Source organism: Pristiophorus japonicus, chromosome 8 (genome assembly GCF_044704955.1).
Source record: "Pristiophorus japonicus isolate sPriJap1 chromosome 8, sPriJap1.hap1, whole genome shotgun sequence".
NCBI lineage: Eukaryota > Metazoa > Chordata > Chondrichthyes > Pristiophoridae > Pristiophorus > Pristiophorus japonicus.
This window is the reverse complement of record NC_091984.1, coordinates 111,592,726-111,604,757: the sequence shown is the minus strand read 5'-3', so window position 1 is coordinate 111,604,757 and position 12,032 is coordinate 111,592,726. Positions and strand designations below refer to the sequence as shown.

Below are 12,032 nucleotides of genomic sequence, written 5' to 3'. Positions count from 1 at the left end.
ACCCCCCCGCCCCCCCAACAGCCGATCGTGCCATCATTACCCCACCATGGCAGGAAGTGTCGCCGTTGCCCACTGCACGCCCACGTCTTCTTGGTACTGGGGGACCAAAACGGGCGGTCCAGGATCTGAAGGGAAACGTGACTGTAGGTAGGGAGGAGATGTTATTGTTGTTCATGTTTTTCTTGTTCGTCTTACTACTGTTGCTGTTGGAGGGAGCTGGGGGCGTTTAAAATTGAAATTGTTAATAAAATGTTGTTGAATCTTACAATTTTTGTGCATTGTCTTTTAATAGCACAAGTTAAGTTAAAACATGAATGCAACTGTTGTACATTTAAATATAAATATAAGTATAAATGTGATTGTGATTGGATCTATCAGTAAAAGGATGTTAAAAGCCCCTTTTAGCAGTCTTCTCCCTTCCTCAGACGTTCAAAATGGCATCCGTAGTGCCGAATTTTGTGAGGAAGGCCAGAAAAAAGCAACTATTCTCCAGCGATGTTCTCGGCAAGCGATCAGCCTGGCGATGTACCGAAAGTTGGGCTGGGCGACGTGCAGGCGATTACCTCAGCAATTAGCTTGGTGATATGAGCCGAAAGTCAGGGGGATCATTTTTTGGTGATGATCCAGCCTGAATTTCCACTTTTTTGTCAAAATGGGCAATGAAAGGCCGTTTTGGGTGATATATGGGCGAGGTGAAGTGAAAGTCTAGCCCTTACTGAATTTCACCAGCCAGCAAGAGGACAAAAACAAGAGATACTCACGCTCAACTTACAAATGGAGATTTGATTACTGCAGACAGTAAATTCATCATCACAGGCAGTCCCTCGGAATCGAGGAAGTCTTGCTTCCACTCTTACAATGAGTCCTTAGGTGGCTGAACAGTCCAATACGAGAACCACAGCCCCTTGCCACAGGTGGGACAGACAGTCGTTGAGGGTGGGACAGGTTCGCCGTATGTCCTTTCCGCTGCCTGCGCTTGTTTTCTGCATGCACTCGGCGATGAGACTCGAAGCGCTCAATGCCCTTCCTGGATGCACTTCCTCCATTTAGGGCGGTCATTGGCCAGGGACTCTCAGGTGTCGATGGGGATGTTGCACTTTATCAAGGAGGCTTTGAGGGTGTCCTTGTAACATCTCCGCTGCCCACCTTTGGCTCGTTTGCCATGAAAGAGTTCAGAGTACAGCGCTTGCTTTGGGAGTCTCGTGTCCGGCATGCAGACAATGTGGCCTGCCCAGCGGAGTTGATCAAGTGTGGTCAGTGCTTCAATGCTGGGGATGTTAGCCTGGACGAGGATACTGATGTTGGTGCGTCTGTCCTTCCAGGGGATTTGTAGAATCTTGCGGAGGTATCGTTGGTGGTATTTCTCCAGCGACTTGAGGTGTCTACTGTACATGGTCCATGTCTCCGAGCCATACAGGAGGGTGGGTATTACTGCAGTCCTGTAGACCATGAGCTTGATGGTAGATTTGAGGGCCTGGTCTTCAAACACTCTTTTCCTCAGGCGGCCGAAGACTGCGCTGACTCACTGGAGGCGATGTTGAATCTCGTCATCAATGTCTGCTTTTGTTGATAACAAACGTGGATGACAAATTGATCCTCCGAGGTGACTTTAATGCCAGGGTCATCAAAGACACAGACCTCTGGGGAGGCGTGATTGGCAGAGAGGTGGTAGGGAAAGTCAACTCCAACCGTACCCAACTCCTGACAAAAATTGTAGAACATGAACTTCTCATCACCAACACCTTGTTCCGCCAGAGGGACAAATACAAGGCATCGTGGCAACACCCTCGCTCCAAACCCATTGGCACCTGCTCGACTATGTCATCGTCCGAGCCAGGGATCGCAAGGAGGTGCCATCACCCGCGCCATGACGGGAGCTGATGACTGCTGGACGGACCACTGTCTAATCCGATCCATCATCGGCATCAACATAGCCCCAAAGCGGAGGGGACAGCAGAAGCAGTGCCGCAAAAAAGTCAATGCCGGGGCACTTAAAGACCCTGCTAAGAGAGCCCTATACAGCCAGTGCCTCACAGCTAACCTAGCGTTGCTTGATGACCCTGAGACGCAGAATGCCCACAGCACCTGATCTGCCCTCCAGGCCTCTACAACAGTGCCTGTAAGAGACACTTGGTCACTCAACCAGAAAACACCAGGACTGGTTTGATGAGAATGATCAGAAAATCTAAGAACTAACAGATCGCAAGAGCAAAAACCCAACTCGGGAGCAGCAAAGCAATATTACAGGCAGTTCAAGGCTGAGATCCAACAAAACAGTAAATTATACCAAAACTGAAGCTACAGACCAGTCTGAAAACAATTCTCAACTTACGATAAACACACATGACCAGATATGCTCGAGAACAAAAGGGAGGCTTAGGCGAAACAGAGTCAAGAGAGAACACTTGTTAACAAACTATTACTAAGGATTCATCCAGGTGCAATATTTGTTTTAACATATTTCATCTTGCATCTAATGGTGAGAAATGGGATCTTTCGAAAAAGGACGCTTTGAAAAATAACAAAGGAGGGGATTATCTTAATTTCAATGGCAAGAATTACTACGATCAGGAAGGAAAGTTGACAAAGACTGTTGTGCACTTTAAATGCTTCAACACATCCCACTTGGTAGAGGGATTCTGGGAATACCCAACTTTATGGGCAGTCGCAGAAGATAGGGATGGAGATCACTAACTATAGGAACTCAGACACTGGGACACATATTATTAGTCACCGACAGGAGTGTTGGAGCATTTTAACTAGCCATGAATATATGTTAAGAACTGAAAGATTGCAAATAAGCCCGAGAAGGTGGGGACGATTCAACGCCCTTTTGGTATAAAACAAAATCCATGTAAATAAACAAAGTAGCCCATTAGTATTGAAGTGAGTCAGTTCCAATCCTCAAAACAAAGTTTTGGAGATTCGGTTGATGTTAAGTCTATTTACTAAATGCTGCTTCCTCACCTAATGTAGAATGTTATTGGGGCATTAATAATCTTACAGATCTCTCGGCCAGTCTGGAACTTCATTCATCTCTACAGACAATTTCACTTTGTCTTATAGCGCACACATAAAAACTTACTTTTAATTTAGTATAGGTCATCGTAGAAATTTCACAAAAATTTACAGCATGGAAGGAAGCCATTTCGGCCCTTTGTGTCCATGCCGATAACGAGAGCTAAGCCCCTTTATTGTGCACAATAGGTCTGTTCATTTTGGTTGACAAGCAATAGCTGGCTTTGAATTACCTAAGCACTATAAATAGGCATTCAGGATACTTGGTTCCACTATCTGAGTGCAAAGCCTTGAAAACATGACAGAAAAAGCCCCTCTTCAACCACAAAGCACGAGCAGCCTTACTCTAAAACAGTACTATTACATTTTCCCTAGCTGCTGTTTCAGAAGCAGGAATGAATTTACTTATTACAGCTTGAGGTAACCAATTTTATCATGGTCTTTTGTTTTCTCTGAAGTAGCCTTGGCATTGTAAGCCCCAAGTGAGTAATAAAGAATACAAGGCCCTCAAGAATCTTCTACATTCGTTACAAGACAGTTAAATGAGCTCTGAAGAGTCAAAAACCTCTCCTCTTCTGATAACCAGCAATAATTAATTTATCTGAATATAGCCGAGAAGACCTTGTTGAGCTTGGACTTTTGTGCATACAAAAGCCAAGTCAAAGCCATCTCTCATACAGTGCTTTGACGTTGTATATCAGGAATGGAATGGGATAAATCTTTTGTGTGTAGTTTCCTTTGAGACAAAAAGCTGCAAGATTAAAAAAATCCCCTTCCCATTAGGTGACACAAGTACTCACAGTGCTAAGTTTACTGGAGGTAATAATAATGCGTCGTTCGTGCAGCATACTGGCATAAAGTTGCAACATGTTGTTGACATCCACAGCAACAAAATATTCTGTCATATTTCTCTGCAACGTGAAAATGGAATATTCATAATAAGCAAATTATACAAAATAAAATTCTGCTTCAGTTGAACATTTTGTTGCTTGCGTTATAAGATTTGGAATTCTGTTTTTTTTAATGGGCAAGGTTGTTTAGATTTAATATTCTATATTTAAAAAATACACAATTGTATTTATTTCACGTTTATCTTTTGCTTGAAAACAAATAGCTCCAAAATGGTATTTATGAATCAATACGAGTTGTTTGTTCAACCTCGTTCTTTGTACAAATCACGAACAGAAAAACATTGGAAATTTAGATGAATGTACGTTCCTAGATGAAGATGGTTAGCTATTATATTTTAGGGTAATTTGAGAAAATTGGATTTGGGGGAATTGTCCATAATTTTGTGAAAACCACCAAAATCCTCGTTCCTCTTTTCGCCCCAATGGCAGTGACTGCTGAGGGAGTAGAGTTCCAAAGCTATCAGCAGCTCTCTTGCACTTCATGGTTAAGATAGACAGTGAGTTTTAGTAGGTTACTTGTCCCTCAACATTTCAGCTAAACTGAACTCGTCACATACATCACTTTCCAGGATGGTGTATACTGACCAGGAACTTGCACTGCAACCAAAATCTTGCAAAAGTCAAAATCTGCTCATTTGCTTCACACATGTATTACGTGTCGATAAAAACTCATGTTCAACTGCACCTCAAAGCTGAACTCCTAATGAGGCTAAACTCCATATTCTTCTGGTTTTTCATACTTCACTGGCCTCTCACAGCTAGAGATTCAATTAGATTAAATCTAATACAAAATATGTCTACATGGTAAACAAAGTTATCAGGTCATTTTTAAACTGTATCCAATAAAAATACTGGCTAACCCTTTTGTAACAGGTACCATTGTGAATTATATTTTGATTTAACATTCATAAAGACCGATTCCTTTTTATTCAGAAGCACATGAAAATATTTTTCTCACCATTTCTGGTTTGTTATATTTCAGACATTAAACCCTTAAAATATACAGGTAAAGATTTGGCCGTCATGTGAATCAAATATACTCAGCACAAATGTTAGAGGTCGAAGGATGATTTACAATTATTTTTTTAAGTGCTGTTCAGTAAAATAACGAAAATACTCTCCTATGAAATGTGCAACCTGAAATGAAAGCCATGTACAATTATTCACAGTACTTACACTTTCGGGTATTGTAGGCAGTCCACTCGTATCGGGGGTAATGAAGTACGAATACTACACAAATAAAAACAAAAACTGTATTATCCAAACTGAATTTAGGCATAAAAAAAGCAAGTAATGAAAAAAAATCTGAAAATTATTCCAAGTATGCACTATAAACAAAATTTTTGTCTCTCATCAACCTGATAAAAAGATGAAAATTATAAACTGAAAATGAAAAAGGACAAATGGCAAACACGGGTGTTAATGTCAACTAAACCTACACTAGTTTCATTGAAGGCTTACAGGAATATTAGACCCATATCAATATCTCAACAAGTATTCTTCAACAAACTCCATGTTGCTTTTCTTAGACAAGAATGAGAGGTACTAAAATTAAAAGGGAAATTATCACCAAGAATTTTCTAATTATTAAGCACCAAAAATGTTCGAACTATATATGTTCATGTGAACTATCAATAATCTTAACAACTATAAAGTTAAATGGGCTTGTTTTGAAGGAGGCCTAATCACACACCTAGGACAAGGGCCACAGGACACAAATAAATCAAGATGATCATAAGGACTGAAGCTTTGCAGAGAATCAGTTTTCCACTGATAGGACATTAATGTCAATAAAAATTGCTGATTTTGCATTGTGTTTGTGTTTTTACTGACCATGATGATTACTATGGGTGGTACAGTATTACAACAAACTGATGCATATATAAGAGAACCTATACTGCCATACAGTATTGTATATGCTAGTGACAATCTTCATAACACTCCGGGGGGGGGGGGGGGGGCGGGGCGGGGCGGGGGTGAAAAGAGAGAAAACCAAGATTGTGTCCAGCACCCCCAGTGACCTATTGGGTAAAAACACTACCTGGTGAAGCACCGAGACACATGGATTGGAAGATCCAGGTTTGATTCCCAGGGTGTGCTCAGTTAGCCAATCTCTACTAGATGAATGCTACCACTAACACTGAACCAAGGCAGACACCAAAATTGGATAATTTAAAAAAATAGCATGCCTAACTTCCAATATGCAATTCGTTTTTGGGCTGAGGGGGGATGCGCACCACCACAAAAAAGGCTGCCGATACTGTCCCTGCTCATGTAGGAGAGTTCCTGGAGTTTTGCCTGTTCTGCAAAACCACAACCCAACAGGAATCAAACACTTAAAAAAAAAAGAGAATGGAGGAGTTACAGGGGAGCACCTTCACTCATACAATATGAAGAAATATTTGAGCAAAAATCTGCAGGATTGTAGGAAGATGGGAAGAAATTGTGATCTGGGCAACATGTGAACTCATCGTGCTGATTCCCTTCAAACGCTGAGCAGTTTGGGGTTAGCTAATTCTTACAACTGAACCTGAAGCATTTTGGTTATAAGTGTGACTACCGATCAATGCAAGGTTAAGCTAGACTGTTCTGAAAAAAGTGTTTCAGTGCAGTCACTACTGCTGCCAGATTTATTAAGAATTGCTTTAGCAAAAGGTTCGCAACTTCACCGAAAAAAATTCAGTTGATTGATCGTGCAGAAATTCAGGGCATAAACATGGCTTTGCAGATTGGATAGCTTGGGCTTGTGGGTTGCATACATTTATAGCTTAATACATACAATACCCCACATCATGGTATACTCACATCAATAAAGCCATAAAACTCCCGTCACCAAAAATATGCAAACTGCACAGAAAATCAGCTCCACTAAGTGTTAGAAATACTTGCACCAAAAGTAAAACTTTACAAGACTTGAATTCCTTAGTTTCTCCCTTCCTCCAGTGTAATCAAGATCTGCCACTGGCTGATTTATACAGTTTTTACAGTTGCACATCGTGTAACAACTGATTCATTAGGGAAATGTTTCAATTAGTGTCATGACAACGACCTTCTAGGTTCAGAGTTAAGCTCTTAAAATCTTAAATTTATTATGTTAGTTTGAAATAGATCATCATTGTTTCTGCACCAATTTCAGGTCTCAAACAAAAATGTTGGTAGCTGACAAAACTAAACACACGCTTCGTATTTAAATCAAGCTCACTGACAGACAATTCACCTCTGGCTGCACATCTCATATTTAAACTTTAACATGCAAAATCATTGCTCATGTCAGCATGCTGCTGGTAGATTGTACTGTCATTTATCACAGCCCTTTAATTAATACACCTGTAATGAACAATTTTTTAATATACTTAATTTGTTTTGATTGAAAAAGCTGAAAAGGGGTAAAAGAAAAACAGTGTAGTAAAACTGGCCACCACCCTACAAAAAATATCATGATGCAAGAAATCCTGATTATAAATCAAGCAAACCCAATGTCAATGCAAAGAGTATTGCAAATGACAGAATTTCTTCTGTTCGTCAGTTCACCAATTGGAAATACTTCCTTCTGAGCATTTCACCCGTCAAATTTTGGGCAATGGTCAATTCAAAAACATCACACTAATCAGATTGGCAGTATTTATTTAAAATTTTTAGTTAATACTAAATACTTGATAAAAATATACATCAGGTTTTACATTACGATAAGCCTTATTCAAAACAGGTTGCCCAACAAAGAAATGACATCCATTTAAGGTAATGCTACAGGAGAATTGCCAATTGGTTGCATATAATCAAAGAACGTCTTAATGAGAACAATCCTGAGGAAGAAACATTACTTCCTTAATCCAATATTTTCTGTTAAGCAACCACATCTGAATGCTGGATATGTTGCCAGCTTTGCAGAAATGCTATCATTAATCAAGTCCCCATTAACTGACATGCGCTGAAATTAAGTTCTACTAGGCAAGACAAGTTATTTGATAAGAAATTAATAAAGACACCAATTACTGCCCAAATATTGATAGAAAATTTTATCAGACAGATATTTCAAGGACAACTCCCAAGCTTTAAACTCACCAAACCAAGTTTTGGCATATTTTTCAGTTGTCCACTTCTAATGCATATCTGTTGGTTCTTATATATATGGAAAAAGAATTCAGCATTTTTCACATTTAATGAGCTAGCAAAGTCAATTTTCAAGTGCATCTCTACCACAAATTTTTGATGAAAAGCAACTTAGCATTTGCAAGATATAAAGAGCTCTCCTATCGCTCTCTATCTATATCTAATACATATCTGTTGCATATATGTGTGGCATATATGTGTGGCACTCTGTGATTTGGTTCAATTTATGTCAACAGAGATTTTATTACTTCCTTGGACTTGAGCTGTACAATGGCTTACAACTACCTAACTGCAAACATTACGTAGTGTATCAATGATACAGTTTGTTATTCATAAATGGTTATCTGGGACAGATCACATAATCCAACATTTTGGAATAATGAAATTATTCCAAATCTTTCAATCAACTCATTTATATAAATTAGCTGATGCATTTTTAACAATTTCAAAGTTTGAAAGTTTTCACCCTCAGGACACATTTCCTCTCCTTTAATTAAACAACTCAAATTATTGAAGTTCGAAGTGTAACCAGGCTACATACGGTGGTCAAGATTTCACTCATTCTTGAGTCTCTTAGTTAGCAGGTCAGTGCTGTGGTGTAGCTGCTGTAGTGCACCCATTTTTTTTTCTTAAATATTCCCAACATGCCTTCCACAAGCAATGTTCACCTCCTGGGATCTTCCTATAGCTGCAAGAATGTGACATTCCCAAACTGGTATCCTGACCAACAGGCAGACAACAGAAGGGACTTCGACCTGAAACGTTAAATCTGTTTCTCTCTCCACAGATGCTGCCTGACCTTTTGAGTGTTTCTTGCATTTTCTGTTTTTATTTCAGTTTTCCAGCATCCGCAGTATTTTGCTTTTGTAACAGAAATTTATCTGCACCCGAGCCAATCAATTCTGTTTTCAGCAGATACTTGGGTGCTGAAAATACTTATGACAGTAACAATCAGGAATTCTTTTATGACTGCAAGATAAGCCTCAACCCAATAAAATTAACATAATACAGTTTTAATAATTGTATCACCCCCACTGTTTTTTCTACTTCTATTTTTGCTTGTTTCTTCCACTTTCAATGTTATGCTATTTTTTCATCTAATGTAATATATTCTATCTTGCCTATCCTTTGAATTTGACTTTACTTTGTCTCACTCTTGATCCCTTTTGGAGATCAAAACAAATTTTGAAAAAGCAAACTTTCATTGACTGAAATCCAGCCAATCAAAAATCAAGATTTGGAAGAGCCACCCAGTCGCATGTTTAATGCAGGTTTATACATCAATCCAGGAAGAGGGGTGCTTAGCAAATACACTTTGAGGTGAATTGCCAGAGTAATCCAGCACCCAGATTAGTAAACCCACCGTGGTGCTTGAAAGATTAAAATTGTTATACACATGGTGGCTACAGAAACGTTCATGGACTAGACCATTCACCCTCTCTGGCTTAAGCACCGAGCAGATACAATAGCAGAGTGGAAACTTGAAAGAAATTGGGAAGATAGCCATTATTTTTGTATATCTTCCACCATTACATTAGAATATCCCTAACTATCAACTTACTCAAACCGTTATTAGAATTAAATTTGACTACAGGGTGGAAATACAAGCTTTCAACAACATATTGGACCACTCGTTGGGTAGGCGAGTAAATAAATTGCTACTTATTAACTTACAGAAACTCAGGAATTAATGGGAGCTTTTTAACCATTATATTAAAAGTTTCTTCAGCAGAGACGTGGAATAACATGGCTATAGCACAACAAGGACATCATTTTATTGCTGGCTACAGAACTGCTAAAAGTTCCTCAGATGCACATCAGATAAATTAAAATGATCAAGTTCCTTTTTTCCAAGAGTGCTAGAACCCATCAAAAATGTTTTGATGTTGAAGTAAACTATCATGGTATAATTCCTCACTTAGATTTTACAAATACTCGCAGATCTCCTGTAGCACACCTCATTCTAAGTTGGATATGCTGTTTCATTAGGACAAGAGTATTACACCATGTGAAGCACAATGGGCTCAAGTTTCCACACGCGCCTAGAACGGCGCAGTCCCGACCTGGACCCCCGTTTTTCGCGCCACAAAGTGCGCCTAAAAAAATCCTCCGTATTCTCCACCTCCCTGCAGGCCCTCTGCGCAGCGCAGCACGAGCTGTAGGGGGGCGTAGCCAGGTCCATGACTGAAAACAGTGCCGGGACCTCTGCACATGCGCGCTACAGTGGGCACGCAAGTGCAGTAGCTCCAGGCGCCGAACTGTGTGGGAGGGGCCCGAAGCACGCAGCCCCTAGCCCTGGCCGAATGGCCTCACTGGGGCTGCATGAATAAGGCTCCTCCCACGGCCAGCTCCTGCTCCCCCCCCCCCGACCAGACCCGACACCCGCTCTCCCCCCCCCGCCACTGCCTCCGGACCAGACCCGACACCCGCTCCCCCCTCGACTGGACCCGACCCGAGCTCCTGTTCCCGCTCCCCGCCTGGACCTGACCCGCGCTCCTGTTCCCGCTCTCCCCCCCCCCCCCCCCACCCCGAGCTCCTGTTCCCGCTCCCGGACTGGATCCGACCTGATCTCTCTCTCTCCCCCTCTCTCTCGCTCCCCGACTGCATCCGACCTGATCTATCCCTCCCTCCCTCCCTCCGACCCGACGCCACCTATCTGTAAATCTGGTGCTGGGGACGGGGCCGGCCCGTTCAGCCTTCGGTCTCGAAAGGCCTGCCTGAAGCACTTTCACACAGGTAGGAAGATGGTTTATTTAATCTTTTCTTTTCTTATAAATGTTTATTCAGGTTGGATTTATTTGTATAAGTATAAATAAGGATTTATTATAGAATTTAATGACTTCCCTCCCCCCGCCCCCACCTCGTTCTGGACACCTAATTTGTAACCTGCGCCTGATTTTTTAATGTGTAGAACAGGTTTTTTCAGTTCTACAAAAATCTTCACTTGCTCCATTCTACTTTAGTTTGAAGTACGTTTTCACTGTGGAAACTTTCAAATCCGGCGTCAGTGGCCGGACACGCCCCCTTTTGAAGAAAAAATTCTGTTCCAAAGTAGAACTGTTCTACCTGACTAGAACTGCAGAAAAAAAAATGTGGAGAATTGCAATTTCTAAGATAGTCCGTTCTCCACCAGTTGCTCCTAAAAATCAGGCGCAAATCATGTGGAAACTTGGGCCCAATGTATTATTTGTGCCATATGTAACTATGTTTGCTTTAAGGTCTAACTGCTGTGCCTTTCTGAGTCAACTAGAAGGTAGTTATTCTTGTGTATTCTGGTCAATTAGAGGTCAGATTAGCTTTTCTTCTGCTTTTTTCCCCAAAAAGGTGCATCGCCTGAGGTCATATAGAAGTTCCTTTCTATTGATGGGAAAGATTCACTGTATACTGCAAATGGCTGACTTTTTAAAAAAAAATTTGAAGTGCAATTCAGAAATTTCCATACATTCATTTAAAAATTCATTCTCAGGATATCGGCGTCGCTGGCAAGGCTGCCATTTATTGCATATCCCCAGTTGCCCTTGAGAAGGTGGTGGTGGACTGCCGCCTTCTTGATCCACTGCACTCCATGTGGTGAAGGTACTCCCACAATGCTGTTAGCTGGGGAGCTCCATCTGAAGTATGACCAGCTATTTGCATTTACGGACACTGAACCAGTGAGGGACAGTTATGAAAGATGACTGAAACTTGGTTAAAAAGATGGATCCGGAGAAGGTTTTTAAGCATAGGGAGAGGTGGAGAAGTTTAGGTAGAGAGTCCGAGAGAGTATGGTCAAGACAGTTGAAGGCTCTGCCACTAATGATGGGACAAAGAGTGGGCAGGATGCATAAAATGTCAAAATCGGAGAACCAAAGGTTGTGAGATGAGGTATGTAATGCTGGAGGCAATTATACAGATAAGAGTAGGGTGAGGCTAAGGAGGGATTTCAAGATTAAAATGAGGATTTTAAACATGGAAATATGAATCAGCTTGCCTGGTCAAAGCTGAACAAAAAAA

At 41.0% G+C, this 12,032-nt stretch overlaps 1 protein-coding gene across 6 annotated transcripts in view; it reads right to left on the bottom strand.

Moving 5' to 3' along the window:
- The window catches only part of dennd1b (DENN/MADD domain containing 1B), a 303,998-nt gene that overhangs the window by 118,785 nt on the left and 173,181 nt on the right, over positions 1-12,032 (bottom strand). For 5 of the 6 annotated variants that reach the window (XM_070887317.1, XM_070887318.1, XM_070887320.1 and 2 more), the window contains 2 exons: positions 5,106-5,159; positions 3,819-3,929 (listed from right to left, as the gene is read on the bottom strand). In XM_070887317.1, coding sequence (XP_070743418.1) covers positions 3,819-3,929; positions 5,106-5,159 — 165 coding nt within the window. Of the gene's footprint in view, positions 1-3,818; positions 3,930-5,105; positions 5,160-7,991; positions 8,049-12,032 lie in introns of all 6 variants that reach the window. The other variant, XM_070887322.1, reaches the window with a different exon arrangement.